Here is a 23,374-nt window from a genome sequence, read left to right as displayed (position 1 = left end):
ACCTGTTAGAATGGCTATAATCACCAAGACAAAAAATAACAAATGTTGGAGAGGATGTGGAGAAAAGGGAACCCTTATACACTGCTGGTGGGAATGCAAACTGGTGCAGCCACTATGGAAAATGGTATAGAGATTTCTCAAAAAATTAAAAATAGAAATACCATACAACCCAGCTATCCCACTATTGGGTGTTTATCCAAAGAACTTGAAATTAACAATTCAAAGAGATTTATGCACCCCTCTGTTCATTGCAGCATTATTCACAATAGCCAAGAAGTGGAAGCAACCCAAGTGCCCATTGACTGATGATTAGATAAAGAAGATGTGGTATGTATATACAATGGGTACTACTCAGCCATAAAAAAAGACAAAATCGGGGCCGGCCTCATAGCTTAGCGGTTAAGTGCGTGCGCTCTGCTACTGGCAGCCCGGGTTCGGATCCGGGTGCGCACCGACGCTACCGCTTCTCCGGCCATGCTGAGGCCGCGTCCCACATACAGCAACTAGAAGGATGTGCAACTATGACATACAACTATCTACTGGGGATTTGGGGAATAAAAAAAAAAGGAGGAGGATTGGCAATAGATGTTAGCTCAGGGCTGATCTTCCTCACAAAAATTAAAAAAAAAAAAAAAGACAAAATCGTCACATTCACAACAACATGGGTGGACCTTGAGGGTATTATGTTAAGCGAAATAAGCCAGACAGAGAAAGACAAACACCATATGATTTCATTCGTATGTGGAAGATAAACTAACACATGGACAAAGAGAACAGATTAGTGGTTACCAGAGGGAAAGGGAGTTGGGGGGTGGGCATAAGGGGTGAAGGGGCACATTTGTATGGTAACTGACAAATAATAATGTACAACTGAAATTTCACAATGTTATAAACTATTATGATCTCAATAAAATTTTTTAAAAACCCATAAATCAAACAAAGAAAAACCACAAATAACCTAATTAAAAAGTGGGCACAAAGAGGAAATGAACAGACACTTCTCCAAAGAAGGTATACAGATGGCCAATAGGCACATGAAAAGATGTTCAACATCACTAATCATCAGGGAAATGCAAATCAGAACAACACTAAGATATCACCTCACGCCCGTTAGAATGGCTATAATCACCAAAACAAAAAACAACAAATGTTGGAGAGGATCTGGAGAAACAGGAACCCTCATACACAGCTGGTGGGAATGCAAACTGGTGCACCTCTATGGAAAACGGTATGGAGGCTCCTCAAAGAATTAAAAATAGAAATACCCTAGGATCCAGCCATCTCACTACTGGGAATCTATCCAACGAACCTGAAATCAACAATCCAAAGAGGCAGGCCGGCCCCGTGGCTTAGGAGTTAAGTGCGCGTGCTCCACTGCTGGCGGCCCAGGTTTGGATCCCGGGCAAGCACCGACGCACCGCTTCTCCGGCCATGCTGAGGCTGCGTCCCACACACAGCAACTAGAAGGATGTGCAGCTATGACATACAACTATCTACTGGGGCATTGGGGGGAAAATAAATAAATAAATAAAATCTTCAAAGAGGTGAGCCGGCCCTGTGGCTTAGCAGTTAAGTGTGCGCGCTCTGCTGCTGGCAGCCTGGGTTCGGACCCCGGGCGCGCACTGACGCACCACTTCTCCGGCCATGCTGAGGCAGAGTCCCACATACAGCAACTAGAAGGATGTGCAACTATGACATACAACTATCTACTGGGGCTTTGGGGGGAAAAATAAATAAATTTAAAAAATTAAAAAAAAAAAATCCAAAGAGGCTTATGCACCCCTATGTTCATTGCAGCATTATTCACTATAGCCAAGAAGTGGAAGCAACCTAAACGTCCCTCGACTGATGATTGGATCAAGAAGATGTGATAGGGCCGGCCCGGTGGCTTGGTGGTTAAGTGAGCGCGCTCCACTGCTGGCGACCCGGGTTCGGATCCCGGGCTCGCACCGACGCGCTGCTTCTCCGGCCATGCTGAGGCCGCGTCCCACATACAGCAACTAGAAGGATGTGCAGCTATGACACACAACTATCTACTGGGGCTTTGGGGGGAAAAATAAATAAATAAAATCTTTAAAAAAAAAAAAAAAAAGATGTGATATATATATACAATGGAATACTACTCAACCATAAAAAAAGACAAAATCGTCCCATTTGCAACAACATGGATGGGCCTGGAGGGTATTATGTTAAGCGAAATAAGCCAGAAAGAGAAAGACAAACACTGTATGATCTCACTCATATGTGGAATATAAACCAACACATGGACAGAGAAAACTGTACTGTGGTTACCAGGGGCAATGGGGGTAGGGGGTGGGCACAAGGGGTGAAGGGAGACATGTATATGGTGATGGACAAACAAAAATGTACAACTCAAAAATTTCACAATGTTATAAACTATTAAAGCATCAATTAAAAAAAAAAACTGGGCACAAGATTTGAAGAGAAATTTATCCAAAGAAGATATACAAAGGGCCAATAAGCAGATGAAAAAATGCTCATCAGTCATGAGGAAAATGCAAATCAAAACTACAAGGAGATACCAATTCACACCCATTAGGATGGCTAAAATAAAAAAGAGAGACAATAACAAATTTTGGTGAGGCTGTGGAGAAATCGGAACCCTCATACATTGCTGGTGGGGCTGTAAAATAGTGGAGCCACTTTGGAAAACACTTCCTTGAAATGTTAAACATAGAGTTACCAAATGACCTAGCAATTCCACTCCTAGGCACATACCTATCGGAGAGAAATGAAAACATATGTCCACACAAAAATTTGTATGTAAATGTCATAGCAGTATTATTTTAATAGCTAAAAAAATGGAAACAACTGAAATGTCCACCAACCGATGAATGGATAAACAAAATGTGGTGTATTCATATAATTGACTATTTGGCCATAAACAGAAATGACACACGGATACATACTACAACATAGATAAAACTTGAAAACATTCTGTTAAATGAAAACAGCCAGACACAAAAGGCCACATATTGTGTGGTTCTATTTACATTAAATGTCCAGGATAGGCAAATTTATTAAGACGGAAAGTAGATTCATGGATGACTACTTCCCCAAGTGGGGAAGCTTGGGTGGAAATGGGGAGTAACTACTAATGCGTATGAGGTTTCTTTTCCGGCTGATGAAAACATTCTAAAATTGATTGTGGTGATGGTTGCACAATTCTTACTAAAAAACATTGAATTGTATACATAAATGGGTAAATTCATTGTATGTGAATTATATCTCAGTAAAACTGTTTAAAAAATAGGTGTGTGGACAGGAAATTGAAAAGGATCGTGAAAAATGAAAATGCCTTCCTTTTGTATTTCCTTTAGTGTGACAGTGGATATATAATAAACACAAACTAGGGGAGACTGGGGGAGAATCCCTCAGTATTACTGTATTATTATTCTTGTTTTACTAGCAACAATGCAAGCTTCTCCCAGACAGCAGCTAGGGCAATCCCTCTTTTCTCCACCCTTCAGACATTTATTTCCACGTGCCTCAAACACAGGTGGCCTCTGACTCACGTGTGCCCATCCTCAATATCTGAACAAAAGGCAGAAGGAGAAGGAGCGGTTTACAGCTCCAAACTCCTATCATACAGCAGCATATTCTGCAAATCCCTCTGAAGTTGCCCATAGTGGCAGAGCCCTTTTGAGTATGTATGACAGGGGTCAGCTAACTACAGCCAACCCCCTCCAGGCCTGATTTGTAAGGCCCATGAGCTAAGAATGGTTTTTGCATTTTTAAATGGTTACATGGTTATATAAGTACCTTCATAATATCTTTGATTTCATCCTCTGGAACACAAAGCCCAAATTACTATCTAAGTTACTATTTGGTCTCTTAAGTTACTATCACCTGGTATCCTAAGTTACTATCTGGTCTCTTAAGAAAAAAATCTGCTGACCCTCTCTACTCCTTCCTAAACCTCAGCCAGGAGCAGAGCGGAAAGTCTGGACCTGAACAAGCATGAGACTCAGCCGGGGCCCAGCACCTGCCTTCGCTCCCGTCCGGGCTGCGCGGGGCAGCAATGGGCCGCCACCTCCTCCCCGGAGCCTGTGCTAAACTCTCGGGCAGGGGCTGGGCTTGGCGGGAGATGCTCCGAGGCTGCTCAGAGCCCCGCGGCGGGTCGGGTGGCCGTGCGGCGGGGACAGCCCCAGCGCTGGCGCAGGCAGAAGTGCCAGACCAGGGCGGCGCAGCTGAGCAGGGCCAGCGCCGTGCCCACGCCCACGGCTGCGTGGACCAGTGTCTGGGGGCTGGGGGGCACGGCCAGGCGGCCGCAGGGCCCAAAGGCAGGGCCCTTGAGGCCCTCACCGCCCGCCTTGGGCACGCTGCTCTCTCCTGCCCCGTTAGCGGCCACCACGCAAACGACATAAGCGCCCCCAGGCTTCAGTCCCTTCAGTTCTGCCCTGCGGACGGTTGAGTTGAGGGGGGGACCCTTCTGGGGTGCCCCGCTGCCTTCCCGAAGCAGCAGCCAGTACTGGTGGACCGGGGAAGAGGGGGCACACCAGTGCACCACCGCGAGGCCGGCCTCGGCCACCACGCGCACTTCGCCCAGGCGTGGCGGGTCGGGCGGCTGGGCCGGGCTGGAGAGGCCGGGGCACAGGCAGGCCGTTGGGCTGGCCCTCTGCAGCTCCTGGCACGGCACCTGCAGGTGGCGGCAGCGGTCGTAGTCACAGGGGACAGCCGGCAAAGGTGGCCACACTGTCTCATCTTCCTCCTCTTCCTCAGAGACTTGAGGGGTGAAGGGCTGCGCTCTGGGAACCAAGGAGAAGCTGACAGCCAGGAGCCACAGAAGGCCGGGAGAGCCCAGCATGGAGTCTGGAAGAGGAGGAAGCGGCTAGGTGAAGGCTTTTTTGTCCCTAGGCCTTCCAGGCCCCCACCCTTAACAAAACTCCTTGGGGCCAGGGAAACAACTGCGGACCAGGAGGAGAAGAGGAGAGAGGAGGGAATGAGACAGACACACTCATTTGTCAACCAACTTTTTTTTTTTTTTTTTGTGAGGAAGATCAGCCCTGAGCTAACATCCATGCCAATCCTCCTCTTTTTGTTGAGGAAGACCGTCCCTGAGCTAACATCCGTGCCCATCTTCCTCCACTTTATGCGGGACGCTGCCACAGCATGCTCTGAGAAGCAGTGCGTTGGTGCGCGCCCCGGATCCGAGCCCAGGCCGCCAGCAGCGGAGCGCGAGCACTTAACCGCTATGCCATGGGGCCGGCCCTGTCAATGGACTTCTGAACAGCCTATGTTTTTGGTTTGGGGCAAAAAAGAGTCAAATATGGTTTGAGGCGAGAGAGACAGATATGTAACCAGCAACGTAAGAAGCACTAGTAACAGTTAATGAATAAACACGGTGTGGGAGGCAGAAGAGGAGGAAATGGTTTACTGAGCCTGGGGAAGAAAGGTGGAATAATTGGCAGCTGCCACCCAGAGAAAAGATGGGAGTGAAACAAGGATCAGCCAGCGACACACGCAGAAACCCAGAAACGAGGCTTTAGTGAGAAAGAAGAAGAGATGAACAGAAGGGGGAAGTAAGGAGCCTGGAAACCTCACTCCCCACCTGTCGAAGAAGGCCTCATCCCGGCCTGTCCCACCTCCCCCCACTCCTCCCTGGCCCGCAGCAGCCCCTCACCAGTGGGTAGGCCTCGATGCAGCGGGAATCTGTGACCAGACGTCGGTGGGTATCAGGCCGAGGGGTCCCCAGGAGCACAGGCTGCGCAGTCAGGTTTCGTCGGTGTCTTCGATTTCAATTCTGTTTTGGCTCGAAGCTTTTATACCCTTCAACCGTGATGTCACCACCTAGCCCCCCCTTCCCCCGTGAATGCCAAGAACAGGGCTGCTCCCTTCAGAGGGCCTGAGTCACGGGGCCAGGGATGGGGGAAGCCACATGCAGCGGTTTCGGCTGGAGGCCGGGATGCCTGGGTTCTGAAAGGGGAGTGGAATGTGGAAAGCAGCCAGGAACTGAGAATCCAAAGACTGAAGTCATGTGAAGGGATGAGGAGGGGAGCAGAGGGGAGGGAGCACCTGGCTGGTATCAGAGAGGAAAACAGCTGTGGACAGCATGGGGCCTGGGCCGCAAAACGCTGTGTCGGTACAAATCATACCACATCCATGGCAGTCATTTCCTGTTTTGTGCCTCCCAACAAACAGAGAAAGGGAGGGGTGCAGAGGCCAGAATGATGTATCCCAGCTCTCCAGACCCGCCCTACACTATCCCCCTCCCCAGGGGGAGATGAGAGTCACATGGAGTAGGCAGGATAGGTTTTCTCTCCTTGTACTTCCTAGGCTTATGAATGGAAACAGCTGTGCCTAAAATAGTCCAGGGGCTGGAGGCCTTCCCCAGCAAGTGGTAGCCCCTGGTAAGACAACCTCCTCCAATCGGTGGTGGGGGATGCCCAGGGAACACAAGGTTTTCATCTTTTTTTTTTGGTGAGGAAGATTGGCCCTGAGCTAACATCTGTTACCAATCTTCCTCCTCTTTTTGCTTGATGAAGATTGGCCCTGAGCTAACATCCATGCCAGTCTTCCTCTATTTTGTACATGGGACACTGCCACAGTGTGGCTTGACCACCCGTGCATAGGTCTGCACCTGGGATCCGAACCCAGCCCTGGGCTGCAGAAGCGGAGAGCGCAAACTTAACCACTATGCCACCCGGCCGGCCCCTACACAAGGTTTTCAAATGGCCCTGAATCCATTTCAAAGAGTCAGGGAAGCAGCTGACACAAAAATAGTTTATTGGGGGAGTCACAGGAAAGGGGTCAGGTGGGAAAGGGCTGGATGTAGGGACTCTGCCCTGTTCTCTTTAGGAACTAGAGCAGGTGGGGCGCTGCCGGAGAGTGCCCACAGAGTGTTCGGAGCTGCCCAGAGTCTCTGGGGCAAGGGCAGCAGCAGGAGCAGGCAGGTTGGCCTCCGTCAGCAGAGCTGCATCTTCCCAGGAGCCTGAACCTGGGCCAGGGGAGGGAAAAACAAAATCCCAAATGGGAAATTAGATAACTAGCCCCACCGCGCGATGTGGCCTCCTCCCTACCCACATGCCACCCCCACCCTGCATGGGTACTGGTGCAGGGTGTCCCTCACCATCACTGGCCTCCGGCTCTAGCTCCTCCTCTCCACGCAGGGGCTGCTGATCTGGTTTCTCCCCATCAGACAGCTGGCCCTCTGCAGCCACAGGGGGAATACAGAGGTCAGACTGGAAGAGGCTGGCGGGGAGAGCTAGGAGGAGTCTGAAGGGAGGGAGGGCTGAGGTACCATACCTGCCCCTGCGTGATCTTCAGGGCTCTCACCGTCCTCTGTAATATCCGACAGCTGGGTTGACTCCTCCTGGTCTTGGGACCCTGTGCCTCCAAAGGGGGTAGAGGACAGGACAGGGCTAGGGTGGCTGTGCCGGGATGGTAGTGCCAACTCCACCTCCTCTAGCTTTTCCTTTGACCCTCAGCTCAGTGATGAGTGCCTTAAGCCTCATACTGGAGATGCAGGAGCTCCTTCTCACTCAGCCCTCAACCATCACCTTTACCTGGCTGATGGGCAGAGATCCTTCGCTGGACTTCCTTTCGGGAACCATCTCTTTTTCGGATGTTTACCTGGGGAGGAGAAACTACTGAGCGGCAAGGACTGACTTCCCTCACCAGTGATCAGGGCCCTTACACCCTGTCCCCAACATGCCCCGGCCCTCTCCACAGTCAAAGAAGGATCACGAAGGGGAGGGGGTCCTTTTCAACCTGCAAAGAGAAGCGGTGTCGGGGCCAGATGCCCCCCCACACCCACTGCATGTAGCTGAAGAGCACGATGACGCTGAGGAAGGTGAAGTTGCTGGCGACACCTATGAAGGCGCAGGTCATCGGGAAGTTGTACAACAGGTACCTGAGGCAGGAAGTAGGGACAGGAAGGGAGTAGCAGTTTCTGGAGAGCACTAGCCTTTTCATTTCCCAGAAATAAATTCTAGGGCAATTCAAATGAATTTGGCTAGAGTCGGCCTCCACCTCCTCTGCCTCCCGCTGGCTGAGCCAATGATTCAAGACAATAGTTCTCAACTTTGGCTGCACATCAGCCTTCCCTAGGGTGCTTTTAAAAAGTCTGATGACCAGATATGAACCTAACAAATTCTGGTTCAGCTGGTCTGGGGGTGGGGCCCAGGCTCTGGTATTTTTTAAAAGTTCCCCAGAGAACTATATGCTAATGTGCAGCCAGGGTTGAGAACCTGTGGCCTATGTAAAACCTGTTCCCTCTGCTTAGAACCCTCTTCACTTAAGGACCCATGAGAGCTGCTGAGGCCCACTTCAGGGGTTCCTCACCTGAGCCCAGTGAAGTGGGCATGAATGCGGAGATAGGCTCCGTACATCTGGATGCGCTTGCTGTGGATCTCGATAATTGCTCCGGTGGTCGGTACATACTGCGGGGGTGGGGTGGGGTGGTAGCAGTGTCAGGCCAGGATCCTGCTGCTGTCACTCTTACCAGCGCAATCTGAGGCCCACTTCCAGCTTCTGTTGCTGTACCTCCTGACCGAGCCCAGAGGCTCCTCAGGTAGAATTCTGGGCTTATGGGGAGGGCGGTCTCCTAGTCCTCCTTCACCCCCCTTACCGAGTTCTCTCTGTATTCCGGGTATAGCTCCACCTCCAGGACCTGCTTCTGCTCTGCAAAGCCAAACAGCAGGAGGCTAGAGAAGACCAGCGTGTCAAGTATCTGAAGCAGGTCTGAGCGGTAATGCAGCATCACCTGTCAGGGCCAGGAGGGAGAGGTTGGGGAGCCCTAGGTTCCTACGGCCCAACTCAGCCCTCAATCACCCCTGTGCAGTCTACGAAGGCTGCTGCTTCCTCAGGTTCCCTGCCCTCACTTTCACTTCCTGCCACACCCCCCCATTCCAAATGCTGGAGTGACATCCCTGCCCTGCCCTGCCCTACCACATGTCTCTATTCAGGACAACAAAGGCCCCTCTTCTAAGAAACGTTCCTGTGGTTAAGCCCAACTCTGTCTCTGATCTACCTTTCCCCCAAATAGTTCTAGAATCCAGAACAGACTAAGTCCCAGTGACCATCTGAAACTTTTTTCCCCATGTAGACATTCAGGAATTTGCTTCATGATTTTTTTGTTGGTTCTGCTGACAATTAAGAATGGAGTCTAGGGCCGGCTCCGTGGCTTAGCGGTTAAGTGCGCGCGCTCTGATGCTGGCGGCCCGGGTTCGGATCCCGGGCGCGCCCCAGGGCACCGCTTCTCCGTCCAACGCGAGGCCGAGTCCCACGTGCAGCAACTAGAAGGATGTGAACCTATGACATACAGCTATCTACTGGGGCTTTGGGGGGAAAAAAATGAATAAATAAAATCTTTAAAAAAAAAAAAATGGAGTCTAACATTTATTGAACACCCACTACGTGCTATAATAAGCACTTCACATTTCCTCACCGAACCCAAATTAGTCTTGCTATGAGGAGTTACTATTATAACTGTTTATAATATCTTACAACCAAGGGGTTAAGTTAGTTGCCCCTCAGCTAGTCTGTTTCTGGGTGAGGATTTGAGCTCAGGTCTGTCTGGCTCTAAAGAAGCCCCTCTCTTCAGAGCGGCTCCAGGCTTTAGATTTTACCCCAAAGGTGGACGTGCCCATCAGATATCTGGGGGTGTTTGTCTGGTTTGGTAAACTGACTCCTCTTCCCTATCCTGACGGGTCTGTGACTTCAGATCCAGGACGTTTTTTCTGAAGCCCCACCCAGATAGTCTGACGTCCGTCATCATCGTCCACATCCTCCCAGATGGGCCATGAATACTTACGGAGCGTGAGGAAGTGGAAATGACTCGGCCACCTCTGGTGTAGCATGAAATGGTGACCAAGAACATGCCCAGCTCTTGATTGACACGGGACTCTGGCAGCTCAAGCTCTAAGGTAACGCGGTACGGCTGTCCATACATCAGCACCTGCCCAAGGGAGCCCCATCTCTTCAAAAAATCATATTTCTTAATCGTACTGTCCCTGTTCCACCTCCCCCAACCCCCTCCAAATACTCTGCCTTGACCCCCTTGGTCAGCACAACCGGCCTCTCAATCGATTTCATCCTGAGAAGGTGCTGCCCCCTTCTGGTAGCTGGGTCCCTCCCACTTTTGATCTCTGGTATCCTGTTGGCTCTTCTGAATCAGACTCCAGTGGCTCTGCTCTGACAAGGGCTGTGTCCCATTTCTCTTCCAACAGTGAACCGTCATGTTGTCAACTGGGCCATCTGTGACTCAGGCCTGGCCCCGTGGGGCCATCCCCTCCGGCCCAGCCTGCCTTCACTTATGTTATTAATTAACCAAGTGCCAGAAGGGCTCACCATCTCCCTAGGCGGCTCTCGCACACTGTAGCTCCAGATCACCTTTTTTTTTTTTTCCCCCTGTGGGGAAGATCAGCCCTGTGCCAACATCTGCCAATCCTCCTCTTTTTGTGCTGAGGAAGACTGGCCCTGGGCTAACATCCGTGCCCATCTTCCTCCACTTTATATGGGACGCTGCCACAGCATGGTTTGCCAAACAGTGTGTCGGTGCGCACCCAGGATTCGAACTGGCGAACCCTGGGCCACCGCAGCGGAGCACGTGCACTTAACTGCTTATGCCACCGGGCCGGCCCCCAGATCACCTTTATGTCATTCTGGGTCCCTTCCTTATCTTGTTTCTGCTGGTAGAACCCTGAGACTCATAATAGAAAAGCTTCTTTTCTTTTTTTTTTTTGGTGAGGAAGATCAGCCCTGAGCCAATCCTCCTCTTTTTGCTGAGGAAGACTGGCCCTGGGCTAACATCCATGCCCATCTTCCTCCACTTTATATGGGACACCTCCACAGCATGGCTTGACAAGCAGTGCATCGGTGCATGCCCGGGACCTGAACTCGGGCCTCCAGCAGCAGAGCACGCGCACTTAACCACTAGGCCATGGGGCCGGCCCCAGAAAGGCTTCTTCACTGGGATTAACCTCAAAAGGTTAAAGATTTGCCACCAGACATACCCTAGTTTTTCTTGATCATTCCTATATTCCTCTAATCCTATATTCAGCATTCTTATCCTGCAGCATGACCCCCTCAGGGTGCTATATAAGAATCACAGGGGTGATGGTAAAGCTTTTGTTTTTAACCAAGGAGGGAATGGAGTAAAAAAAGAAAAGTTGAAAAATATTGCCCTAACCCATAGTGAACCAGCTCTAAAATCCGGATATAGTTATGAGGGTGCTTTGGGCTTTTTATCCCTAGGGTAAAAGGTGGAAAACCACTGATTGAAGACTTTCTTTGTACCAATTCTTATTTTCAGTCTGAATTCTCTCTTGAAAAAAATGGATTCCATGAGATTCCTACCCCCCTGGAGAGGGCAGATGAACCTAAGCCAGTTGCTTCACTGAATTCTTTGAAACATTAAAATAGGTCGTTCTCTGGGTGGGTTGGAGGGAAATGGGGAGTAACTGCTGGCTAATGGGCATGGGTTTCTTTTTGGGGTAATGAAAATGTTCTAAAATTGTGGTGATGGTTGCCCGACTCTGTGAATATACTAAAAATGACTGAGCTGTACATTTTAAATGAGTGCATTGTGTGGTATGTGAATTATATCTCAATAAAGCTGTTTTAGGGCTGGCCCCGTGGCTTAGTGGTTAAGTGTGCGCGCTCCGCTACTGGCGGTCCGGGGTTCGGAACCCGGGCGCGCACCGACGCACTGCTTCTCTGGCCATGTTGAGGCCGCGTCCCACATACAGCAACTAGAAGGATGTGCAACTATGACATACAACTATCTACTGGGGCTTTGGGGAAAAAAAGGAGGAGGATTGGCAATAGATGTTAGCTCAGAGCCAGTCTTCCTCAGCAAAAAGAGGAGGATTAGCACGGATGTTAGCTCAGGGCTGATCTTCCTCACAATAAAAAAAAAAAAAAAGAACTAAAGCTGTTTTATATATATGTATATACATATGTATTTATACACACACACACACATATATATATTTTTAAAACTAGTAATTCTGTCTAAATAAATGTCATCTCCTCCAAGGGGATCCACAGACTCTAATACCAGAATCTTGTGAATGACTCCACGCCTTTGTTCACTTGTGTCTGCCTGATGGGCAGATTCTCCCCCCTCCCTCATTCCCACAGTATTCACCCTTCCTTAAAAGGTCCACTTGGAGCCTCACCATCTCCAGTCTCACACTGATCTCTCTAAATTCTTCACAAATTCTTCTGAAATGCAGAATCTGCATCTTATACTTGGCTACTTAATGCAATGTATAGATTTCCACCAATCCTGTGAGCTCCTTGAAAGCAGGACCATATCTTCTACTTCCGGCAAGGTGTTGCACATGGAGTAGACACATTATTTCATTCATCCATCCATCCATCCATCCATCCACTCATTCAAAATGCTCACTGTAAATGAACGAAATGATCAACCTGCTTTAATTATCAGGGACTTGGGCTGGATCTCCCCTCACCCTCCATCTTTCCCTTCCTTCCTCATCTAGCTGCCTCAAACCCGATTGTTTTAGGATCCCTGCATCACCATTATGATCTCTATAATGGGCAGCCACACAACTGTTATGTACCAACCCAGGTGCAGATGTACTGTGGCTTTGTTTCTAATCCTCTCTCAGTATATTCCATTTATTATCATTATTATTTGTAGCGACAGAAGCACACTGAACCAATGTCTTCACAGAACACTCTATAATAATCTCCAAGTTCCTTTGCTGAGTAGCAGGACTACAATGACAAATCTGTCTTGCAACAGCCAACGTTCCACACCTCATTACTTTGAAATCTTCCATTTGGGGCCCACTCATCTGACCTGGTAAGTTTTCTTGATAGGGTGTGGCTACCTGGTGGTAAACTGGAAGATGTCACAGGGTACACAGTCAAATAAGGCCAGTCTGCACACCAATCCCAGGGAACCTGACTCCACAGCTTACAACCTTCCCTTCAGAGTGACCATTTATTCCTATCCTGTGTTTTCTATCTTTAAGTCAGTGTCCTCCCAAGTACCACTTTTGAAAAATAATTTTCAAATTATTTTTAAATTCTTAGTAAGCCTGACCACTGATTACTAATGATGTTGCTCACTGATTAGTAATTATGTTGCTCACTGACAACTCAAAAAACTCTGGTGATCAGAAATGATGTTGATCCTCCAAGGTCCTTTTGAAGTGTTCAGGGATCCTACCCTTTTTCAGAGCCTCCACCAGCTTGCCTAATCTATAAGGAGGCATTCCCATTCTGCATTTCTCGGGGTTTCCAGGTTTGTTGAAGTCATACTGGCATCTGGCCAGTCCTCTGGCACAGTACCCTTTATAATGACAGGTTACATATTACATATATTTATCAATAGTTTCATAATTTTACATACAAGCTTTCAAAACTCTTGGGTCGATTCCATCTTAGTCCAATGAAATAGCTGATTTGTTAATTTAGGTTCATTTAGATCTAAAATATGCCTTATCTAGTAGATGTGGCCTGGCTGAAACAATTTGAAAAGGAGAACATTACTAACATCTACTGTAGGAAAGAATAATCCACACAATTCATTTAGAATTTAATTTTCTTTAACCTCTCTTTCCTTAAGAGCCTTGCTATTAGTCTCTATGACTCAATCCCTGCTCTACAGGTCTTTCCCAAGACTTCTTATTTCAAGTCATCAAAGCTCTAACGAAACCTCTCTTCAGCTCCCATACTCACCCGATCACGTCCACCCTTAGCCAGCGAGACATTGGCAACAGGGAAGGAGCAGAGTAAGGAGGCAGAGGAATCACAGTCGGTCCTAAATGAGAATGGGGATGATACTCTGCTAAGCTATAGAGTCTGCCTTACCTGTCCGCACCCTCGTTGGTCCCCTAAGGCTCCCTCCTGTCCCCCACCCCTTGTCCCAGAACAGGTACCTTTCTCTTTGTTACAGAGAGAGACGGAGAAGAAATGCAGCCAGGAGATTCAAGACACCAGAACATTTCTTTCATTCTCTTCCTGCTATCTCAGCTTACTTCCTCTCATTAGAGCAGACATTCTTTTTGTGTGTGTGTGAGGAAGATCAGCCCTCAGCTAACATCTGCCAATCCTCCTCTTTTTGCTGAGGAAGACCGGCCCTGGGCTAACATCCAAGCCCATCTTCCTCAACTTTATATGGGACGCCGCCACAGCACGGCTTGACAAGCGGTGCGTGCCCGGGATCTGAACCCGGGCCGCCAGCAGCGGAGCGCGCGCACTTAACCGCCACCGGGCCGGCCCTAGAGCAGATATTCTTAAACGGGAATCTATGGACACTTAGTTGAATGGTTTCAGACTTAAGTGTTTCTAAAACTCACTCGGGGAGCTTGATAAAAATGTAGATTCCCAGGTCCCACCCCCAGATTCTGATTCAGTAGTTCTGATCTGGGGTCTAGCTTGAGAAAACTCCTCCAAAGGGATCCACAGATGGTCTTCAAGAGGCTCATGAACCCCCTCAAATTGTAGGCAAACTGCATATGGGAGCGTGTGTGCAGCATATGCATGGGCGTGTATATACATTTTTATGGCAGAGAGAGCCATAGCTTTCATAAGATCCATGCCTCCTAAAAATTTAAACACCTCTGCCTTAGAAATTACAGCTCATGACAAAGGACTCAGGGCAGGAAACAAAAAAAAAAAAGGACTTTGGACTATTGATAATAATGTCCTTATCAGCATCTCTCGACTGGTCCTATAGCCTTTGTTAAGAGAAAGGGAGACAATTTGGTAGGATCTGTAAAATGGGAAGGAACTGAGACCCCAGGTAAGAAAGCAGGATTCTGGGAATTTATGTACCCAGTCACCTTGTGTTTCCATAATCATTATTACATGGCAGACTCTTGGGCGTGGGAGAAAGTAATATAAAAGGCAAATTGCTGCTTTCCTAATGTCTCCTCTGCTGAAGGCCACGTTAGTTCCGAGATGACCTAAGGGGTTGGGTTGTCTCAGAAGTCTACAGTGGCCCTGAGAAAGGACTGATCCAACCCAAATAGAACTGACCCTAACAATGACAGTCTAGAACAGGGTTTTTTTTTCTCTCTTTTTAACCAGATTTCAGTAACCAGAGGTAGAACTAGGACCCTGGAGCCCTACCAGCCCAGACGTGCTCCAGCCTTGGACTGTAAAAGGTAAGAAGTCATACAAGCACACTGGGCTCAAGTTTCCCCCTCTGTAAATGGGAGGGATGAACTGAATAAGCTCGAAGGGTCCTTGCAGCGATTCTCTCACAGGATTCCTCTACTCTGACAGAAGACCTTTCTCACCTGTAATGGAAATGCACGGGGCTGAGGTGGCTGACTGTCGGCATGTACGAATAGTAGAAGGAGCCGTAGAGGAAGACAGACACCCAGAGCAGGAGGAGGATGGTACAGAACAGCACCCCAAACTGCAGCAGCAGCTTGCGGGCACGGCCTGCCAAGCAGTGGCCCACCTCCTGGGCCCATAGTAAGGTAGGTACTGGTGGGTCATTGACCATGGTGGAGAGCGCAGAGGGTCTGGCCCCCAGTTCAGGCCTTGAGTTCCTAGCTGCTCTGCCACCTGGACGCCACCCCTGGCCATGGGATGAAGCAGCTGGTGGTTCCTGGAAAAAAAAACAGAAAAGGGAAAAGAATGGCTCCTTTCCTGGGGGAAGGTAGGGACAAAAAGGAGTTACTGGACTGGCTTTGAAGAACCAGAGATAACAGGACGTAGCAAAGTCTTTGTTTCATATGGCCTTTCTCCGAATGACTGTTTCTCAGCCAATTATCCCTTCCTTTCCTCCACTGGGCTCTCTTCGCCCCCAGCGCCAGAGCTCCTCAGGTGAACTCGTCCTCCAGCAACCTGATTCTGGGACAGGCCACCTTGACACTCATTCATAGCAATATATAACATACAGAGGATGAGCACGCTGAAATTCTTACAAGGCGCTTTTACACACAAGGTGACAGTGAATCCACACTGCAAGGTGGCTGCACGGAGAGAATGCACCGCTTGCCTAAGGTCGCACGGCCCGACTCAAAGCCAGCAGCCTAAGCGCAGTCACAATTGCCTCCCCAGCTTCTCCCCTCCGCCTCGTGCTGCGCTGGCTCCCCGACGGGGAGGGCGTCCCGCAGCCAATGGCCGCTCCTGGCCAGCCCCCTCCGGATCGGCGGTGGGCGCGGCGACCGGACCCCCCGCTAACCACGCCACCATGGAAACCAGCCCGCCGCCGCCGGAGCTCGGCAGACTCACCAGCCTGGAGCGCTGCCGGAGCAGCTGCGAGAGGGAACTTCCGACTCCCCGGGGCGCCCCGCCCACTCCCGCCGGCCGCCGTGGGGGCGGGGCCTCTCCCAGGGGCGGGGCCCGGTGCAGGGGGCGGGGCCTGTCCGGGTTGCGGGGTTCCCACGTCCGCGCGCTTCGCGCTGTCCATTTCTGCGGTTCGTTACCTTCCGGTTACCGTGACCAAAGAGGACAGGCGCCTCCCTCCAGGCCCCGTGATAAGTCCCAGAGCATCTATGAGTCAGCACCATCCCCTCAGCCCGCCACTCGAGGCCGCAATCACAGCCCTCCGCCCACACTGTCACCACCGGCCATTTAACCCCCGGAAAAGGGGAGAGAGGCGGCAATCAGCCAGCGCTGGTTTTTATCGGCCATGGCTCCTTGGACCTGCAGGCGTGCAGCGCAGAGAGCGTTCGCTCAGAGAACGCTGCAGTCTGTGGGACCCTGTGCATCTTGCGCGTTGCACGGCGCGCTGGCTGTCCCCTATTCACAAGAGTGGTAGCATTTCACCTTCGTGTTCTATCTCCATCTTTTACGATGCGTGACCGACCTCCTCTGACCCTAACTAGACTCTCGCTCAGAGTCCCCACAGCGCATTATCGTGGCAGACGGCACCTCCTATATTTAATGTCTATTCACCCCCAATAAGATCCCTCAGAGGGTAAGGTCAGTGTTGTGTACATTTTGCATTCCTCGCAGCACCAAGTACAACACTGCAAGCGTGGGAGATACTCTCAAACCAATACCCCCACCTCCACCCAGGAATCCCACCTATTTCCAGGAACACCTACTGACTGTCCCCACAATGCCCCCTACCTCTTCTTTGTCCGATTGTTTGATCTGGTCTCTGCACGCCTCTTTTCCCCCAGCTTCTCCTTTTTCTCCTTGGTCTGCCATTTCTTTAGATATCTTCTTGACGTACCTCGCTGCCCCTGGATCCTCCAACAAGTCACTTGTGGCTAGAACATGAAGTGGTGATCTAGAAGCTGATACCTGTGGCTCATCACATTTTCCTGGATATGGGGAATGGAGGGTCCCTGGGAGAGAAATGAAGATTCAAGTGGTAAATGCTGTGTCAGAGTAGGAGGGGGTGGGGTGACTGCCCGGCTGATGTCAGATTTTCAAATGAGCAGGGTCCCCCGCAGCCAGTACAGACTCCACTGCAGGGGCTGTCATGGGTCCAGACCACGTCATTTGAGGGGGGAGTCTGCCTGGGCCTCAGCTCCTTCCAGCTCCTTTCGGGAGGGCTCTAGCCCAGACTCAGGATGCCTGCAATGGGGAGGGGCAGGTGGTGAGACAGCAACAGTGGGGGTGAGCACAGGGGCTGCAGGCAGCAGCCAGGCTCCCCCACTGGCCAGGCAGTTGGTATGCTCCAGGATGTTAGCAGCTCCTTCCAGCATCCTGCATCCTTCAGGTACCAGCCATCTGGGCAGTGCTTGAGCTGCAGAAACTGGGACCAGCCCTCCACAGACCTCTGACCTGACCCTCTCCAGTACCCTTCTCTGTATTAGCTGCTTCCGCTGCTGCATCAGATAGTTTCAGCTGTAACTCCCTGCAAGGTGGGGCACCCATCTCAAGCAGGTTTTGGTGCACCCCACTGACGCTACTCCCCAGGGCTGCCGCTGCCTGTGGCCTCAGGTGAGTAGGGAGCATCCTGCTTTTCTCCCATTGGGGCTCAAGGGGGCAGGAGGGGGTTATGTGCCCTCCTCATTAGGGTGGGGCTTTTTCTGGTTGAGGCTTTCAGAGCTGGGAACACATGGCTTGAAGGGCTGAAAAGCCTTAGGTCTTTCATATATGTAATGATCTGTGGCCCAGGCCATGTGGGAGTTTGGGGAACATCTCATCCCACCCTCTCCATTTCCTCAGCTGAGGAAGACAGGGATGGGCAAGGCCACTGGTGGATGAGGATAAGAGCGGAACAAAACATGGGGGCACATGACCCCAGACTTGCAAAGGTTGGTAAGGAGTGAGCATGGAGGGCAGCCTTCAGCTGAGATTGTGCAGGTCCCCTATCATGCTCTCAGCTGTACCTCTCTTTTCTCCAGGATGAAAGGGGAGACCCCTGTGAACAGCACTATGAGTATTGGGCAAGCCCGCAAGATGGTGGAACAGCTTAAGATTGAAGCCAGCTTGTGCCGGATAAAGGTGGGTGGAACCCTGGAACCCATTAGTTGGCCAGGTTGTGCTGTAGGTTCTCAAACCTCAGGATAAGAGATGTTTTCTTTCCTTGACTCCCTGAGATCAGGCCCTGTAAGCAGAGCTGTCCTCAGTCTTCTATGGGGGATGAGGGAAAAGAAGACTGTCTTAAGGAGCCCTAGAGATGGCAAAAGATAACCCATTTGAGGAGGGAGGCTGCAGTCCCTTTCAGGGGTTCTGGCTAACAGTTCCCCTCCTGGCTGTGCCCCAGGTGTCCAAGGCAGCCGCAGACCTGATGACTTACTGTGATGCCCATGCCTGTGAGGATCCTCTCATCACCCCCGTGCCCACTTCGGAGAACCCTTTCCGGGAGAAGAAGTTCTTCTGTGCCCTCCTCTGAGCTGCCCTGTTCTTCCTCACAACGCATCATCTTTCCCTCTCCTGGGCCCTTTCTTAGGTCAGTAACTGTCGTGAGCCCCTAAGGATTCCTGCATCACATTCCTAGCCCTTGTCCAACCCTGTGAGGTTATCTGAAGCACAAGGCCCTCCCTCACCTGTCTGTTGACCCCATTTCCTCACCCACTGTGGCCGACGTGACTCGGGGCACCCTTTGCTCCACCCACAGAAGGGCCGTCAGACTCTGCCAGCGTCCTGCCCCCTTCCCTCTGTGACCTGCTGAGACAATGGAGAGAGGGATGGGCCGGGCGCTTGCTCTCAGTCTCACCTGGAGCTATTGGGAGGGTAAAGCCATTTGAAGAATAAAGTCATCCAGACTCTCAGAGGACAGCTCCTGTGTTAGCGTTCTTTGGGGAGAGGATCATAGTCAATGGATTTAGGGGTGGGTGCGGCAGGTGAAAGGCCTGCCATACCCAGGGAACAGGGCCAGTCAAAGCAGGTTAGACATTGTCTAGGATCGGAGATCGGCGGGGCTGGGGGATGGCGGGCGCGAGAGAGCGTCTGAAGTGGAAGAACTAAGTTACAACAGACCCTCAGAGGCTGCGGAGAGCATTCACGCACACACACAAGAGGGCGATGAAGTGAAAATGAAAACAGACCGAACAAGTTGGACGTAGGGAGGGATTCCGGAGGGGAGCCGCAGACAGGAGGAACCCAGTAACGGAGGGGAGGAGCTCGGCTCCAGTTCCCGGGAAGGGGCCGGTTTCACTTCTAAGATGGCCGCGCCCAGGGCGGGTCCCGTCCAAGATGGCCGCCGCCATGGGACCGCGCCAATATGGCGGCCCCACGTCACTGCGTTTCCCGTACAGGGTTTCTCCGACAGCCCCATCCTTAAAATGGCGGGCCCAGGCATCCACAGTTCTCAATATGGTCTCTCCCGTGCTCGTCTGGTCTCAAAATGGCTGCCCCTGTCCTCGCCAACTTGATACCCACTCCTACCCACCCCGGAATCGGAAAGTCGACGTCCCCCGATCCAGGTGAAGGCACACGGGCGGCTCGAGCCCAGGATCACGGGACAAGGGGACCCCAGCAAGCACCGCGTAGCAGGAGCTGGTCGCGTGCATCTTGCAAGGGTATGTAGGTTTCTACAGCTTGCTAAGTAGAGGCTCCCTTTGGAGCGGAAACCCAAGTGTGCGGTCAGTGCCCGGCGCCGTTCGCCTCGGGGCGCCGTTCTTTAATCGCCTCCTGGTTTCCCTAGGAATTGGATAAACCCGAAATTGTTCAATTTCGGTTTCGTGGTAGAACTGGGGCTTGCTGTGCTCCCATTTCCCCTTCAGGCTCATTCTGTCATATCCGCCAGAAGCAATGTCCCCGCCCCTGGTGTGCCTGCCACCCCTCATAGTGGTCCAGCATGCTGCCTGGCCAGAGGCCAAACCTAGGTTTAACGTCTCATGAACGCCTCCCAGATTCAAACTTGGTGGTTCATAAACCCCAGAATGCCTTCCCAAATGCCTTTTCCTTCCAAGGTGAACATACGAAGATGGAACCAGGGATAAGGCAAAGATGCGAGTCCCAGGATGTCTCCTCAGGGATTGTCAAGATCCCCCCAAACTCAGGATACATCCCTCTCGGGGGGAGCCTAGGCCTGGTCATGTTTTGTGCCTGGATACCCTTGGTGGGGCGGGGTTGCCCTGCAGTAGTAGGGGGGTGACCTGTATTAGGGATAGCCCATCACCTCCTGCTTCCCCACACCTTCACAAAGGAAGTCAGCGAGGGGAGAGGAAACCAAGGGAATAGAGTGTTCTACCAGGAACTGCACTTAAGTCTCCTATGGATGTCTCCCCAGGCTCCAGGGGTACCCAGTGAACTTGCGGCACCTTCAGAAATAGCAGCTTTCCAGCTGTTGATGAACTTCTGAGCCCTAACAGGTCCTGGAGATCACTTAATTAATTCCCTGATCCTAGAGATGAAGAAACAGGGAAAGTGATCTGGCTGCCCTCCTGAAATGGGGACCCACCCCTATTCTGTTCAGGAGCTGGCTTAGGTCCTTCTTAGTGTTTGTGAAAACTCCTGGAAGGATCAAGTCTATTTTATTTATTTTTTTATTTTTTTGAGGAAGATCGGCCCTGAGCTAACATCTGCCAATCCTTCTCTTTTTGCTGAGGAAGACTGGCCCTGGGCTAACATCCATGCCCATCTTCCTCCACTTTATATGGGACGCCGCCACAGCATGGCTTGCCAAGTGGTGCGTCAGTGTGCGCCCAGGATCCGAACTGGTGAACCCCGGGCCGCCGCAGCAGAGCACGCACACCTAACCGCTTGCTCCACCCGGCCGGCCCCAGATCAAGTCTATTTTAATCCCTGCATCTTGACAGTGTCTGGCACATAGCAGGCATTCAAATACCTAAGAAATGGATTGTACTATACACACTTAAATGGCAAGCAGGCACTTCTTAAGAAGAACCTTTCTCTTTTCCTCCTGCATCAGTGTTGGGCAAATTCCAGGGCAGATAAGTGAAAATTCCCATAGCTCAGATTTGGTAAAAAGCCAGAAGTGTTCAATAAATGTAATCTTGATATTAGCTTTGTTTTTTTTAAAAGGCTCTGCTCAATTTTCATACTCATCAGATGTGGGGTGAATGGCAGCAGCCCCAGTTGGGGGAAAAAGTGGGCTTAAAGGTTACTAGAGACAAGGCATGAGCTATAAATAACCATTTTAAATGATTGATTAGCTCTAACACTGAGTAACTGTAAATATCCTAGAGCATAGGCAAACACTGAAATCTAGGGTAGCCATTAGGGTACAAAGCTGTAAGGCCCTGTAAGTGTTTGAATTTGTGTTTCATACAGAGGGAGGAGTGAGAGCAGTATCTCCATCTATATCACTACTCTGTCAAAACACTGGATGCCATGAGCCTGTGGCACCCCAGCCTTAATAAGTCCCTGACCATTTGGTAGAAATACAATTAGGATCAGTTTGGTGCTAGCAATGCAGTAGTGATTTTGTTAATTAAAGCTACGTTCTCATTCTCCAAATTCACCAGAAAATAAGACCCATCAAACATCATCTGTTGAATGAGTAGGCTTTTTCTCCTAAGTGGTAATTACTTAGGAAGTAATTACTTAGGAATAAACTTATTTGGCTCCTAAATGGAACCTTACATTTAAAGTCAAGCATCCAACTGGTTTTAGGATTGGCCAAATACACAGAGGTCATGAGTTATAATTTATTTCCATCTACTCCAATGGCTCAAGCTCTTAGCATAAACAAGCACGGCCAAGGACCCCCGAGTGAAGGAATGGCTGGCTCCCAAGTGAAGGCATAGTAGATTAGGAAGGGAGTAACAGCCATGCAAGAGGAAAGCCATCCTTGGTTGGACCCAGCGCAACTTGAGGAAGCAGCATCCAAAATAAATAAATCCCCCAATGACACACTCGGCCCCAGTCAGTGCAGCCACAGGAGATAGAGTGAATTCAATCCAAATGGTTATTTATTCTAAAACTGGAAGCTACTGTGCCTACATTTTTGCCAGAATGTTGTAATGAGAACAGGGGAGGAAAAGGTTACAGATGTAAACAATGACACAGTTACATTTTTTTTTAAAATGGTAAAACCCTTTTTTACTGGCCACTTCCAAGAATGCTTTACAGGTTGTGCAAAAACATTTACAGGCTCCATGTGGTGTTTGTTTTTCTCACAAGCTTTTCCATCTACAACAACTACAACAGACGTCTGATAAAACACTAAACAAGTCTTCTAAGGAAAACAAGGCTAGGGATCCCTCCTGTTAATCCACCTTTTCCCCCTTAACATTGTTTTTTTCATAATAAAAAGACAGACAGAAACAAAACCCAGACATCTACTGTCACTGTGAGTGATCTCTTGGACCAAACCAACAAGGACTGGCAGTTTCACTCTCCACCCACCTAGCAAAACAGCTTTTTAAAAAAGATGACTTTCTAGTGTCAAAAATTAACAGCAAATACCTCCCCCAACCCTCCCTCCCCACAAAAAAACCCAAAGCGGCTTAAGCTTTGTCCCCCTGGCCCCGAGGGCCTAGCATCCCCAAACCGAGTCATAGACAATAAAAAGATGCTATTCGCTGCAGGACTAAACATTTGCAAAGGGGTGGCAGCTTCTGCCTCAAGGTCAATGTTCTATTATAACATAATCTTGCCCTAAGGGAATTTCTTTGGACTCCAGTTTTTACCTCCTTGTCCTGACACTATGAGCAAAGCTTTCTCAAACTCCCTTAATAATAAAAAGTTAGTGGGTTACAAAAAAGTTCATGCAATCACTTCACCCACTGCCACGCACAAATCCATTTGACGGCACCACAGGAAAGCAGGAGCCCAGAGAAAGGACATCACTACGGGCAAGCAAATGTATTCCCCACCAGCCCCCTCATTCAAGCCTTGGGGTCAGAGGTACTTGTGGAGCAGAAGGGTATGTCACAGACAGGGGCGACTACAGGGCCAGGACGAGGGTCTGCACCTAGCGAAGGGCTGTATGGCAGTAACGGGGGGAGAGGGAGAGAGATCCAATCTCAGCACAAAATTTTAAACAGAGAACTGCCCAGGTGAGGAAATGGAAGTGAAGCATTTTGTAGTAGCACAACCCAGGGTT

At 50.2% G+C, this 23,374-nt stretch overlaps 3 protein-coding genes across 7 annotated transcripts; 1 reads left to right on the top strand and 2 right to left on the bottom strand.

The window, feature by feature from the left end:
• Positions 1–2,438: 2,438 nt before the first annotated feature.
• LRRN4CL (LRRN4 C-terminal like) lies at positions 2,439–6,403 on the bottom strand. The gene is made up of 2 exons (XM_087422771.1): positions 5,645–6,403; positions 2,439–4,833 (listed from the first exon to the last, which is right to left on the bottom strand). The coding sequence occupies exon 2, from the start codon at positions 4,826–4,828 to the stop codon at positions 4,124–4,126; it is 705 nt and encodes a 234-aa protein (XP_087278897.1). The 5' UTR covers positions 4,829–4,833; positions 5,645–6,403; the 3' UTR covers positions 2,439–4,123.
• Positions 6,404–6,730: 327 nt separating this feature from the next.
• BSCL2 (BSCL2 lipid droplet biogenesis associated, seipin) lies at positions 6,731–19,486 on the bottom strand. 4 transcript variants are annotated; one of them, XM_014792919.2, is made up of 12 exons: positions 19,407–19,486; positions 17,032–17,252; positions 15,243–15,559; positions 13,678–13,759; positions 9,776–9,919; positions 8,591–8,725; positions 8,305–8,402; positions 7,732–7,873; positions 7,527–7,593; positions 7,267–7,353; positions 7,091–7,171; positions 6,731–6,958 (listed from the first exon to the last, which is right to left on the bottom strand). In XM_014792919.2, the coding sequence occupies exons 2-12, from the start codon at positions 17,110–17,112 to the stop codon at positions 6,816–6,818; spliced, it is 1,377 nt and encodes a 458-aa protein (XP_014648405.1). In that variant the 5' UTR covers positions 17,113–17,252; positions 19,407–19,486; the 3' UTR covers positions 6,731–6,815. The 4 variants fall into 4 exon arrangements, with proteins under 4 accessions (XP_014648405.1, XP_004437548.1, XP_087278895.1 ...); XM_004437491.3 differs by having other exon boundaries at positions 7,267–7,347; XM_087422769.1 differs by lacking the exon at positions 19,407–19,486 and having other exon boundaries at positions 17,032–17,443.
• On the top strand, positions 17,530–19,130 carry GNG3 (G protein subunit gamma 3). Of its 2 annotated transcripts, none has more exons than XM_004437492.3 (3): positions 17,530–17,853; positions 18,261–18,360; positions 18,623–19,130. In XM_004437492.3, the coding sequence occupies exons 2-3, from the start codon at positions 18,262–18,264 to the stop codon at positions 18,749–18,751; spliced, it is 228 nt and encodes a 75-aa protein (XP_004437549.1). In that variant the 5' UTR covers positions 17,530–17,853; position 18,261; the 3' UTR covers positions 18,752–19,130. The 2 variants fall into 2 exon arrangements, with proteins under 2 accessions (XP_004437549.1, XP_087278898.1); XM_087422772.1 differs by lacking the exon at positions 17,530–17,853 and adding an exon at positions 17,948–18,170.
• Positions 19,487–23,374: the final 3,888 nt, after the last annotated feature.

Source organism: Ceratotherium simum, chromosome 34, assembly GCF_057802395.1.
Source record: "Ceratotherium simum simum isolate JZ-2026a chromosome 34, ASM5780239v1, whole genome shotgun sequence".
Classification (NCBI taxonomy): domain Eukaryota; kingdom Metazoa; phylum Chordata; class Mammalia; order Perissodactyla; family Rhinocerotidae; genus Ceratotherium; species Ceratotherium simum.
Note: the sequence above shows the minus strand (reverse complement) of the source record. Positions and strands in the feature narration are given on the sequence as shown.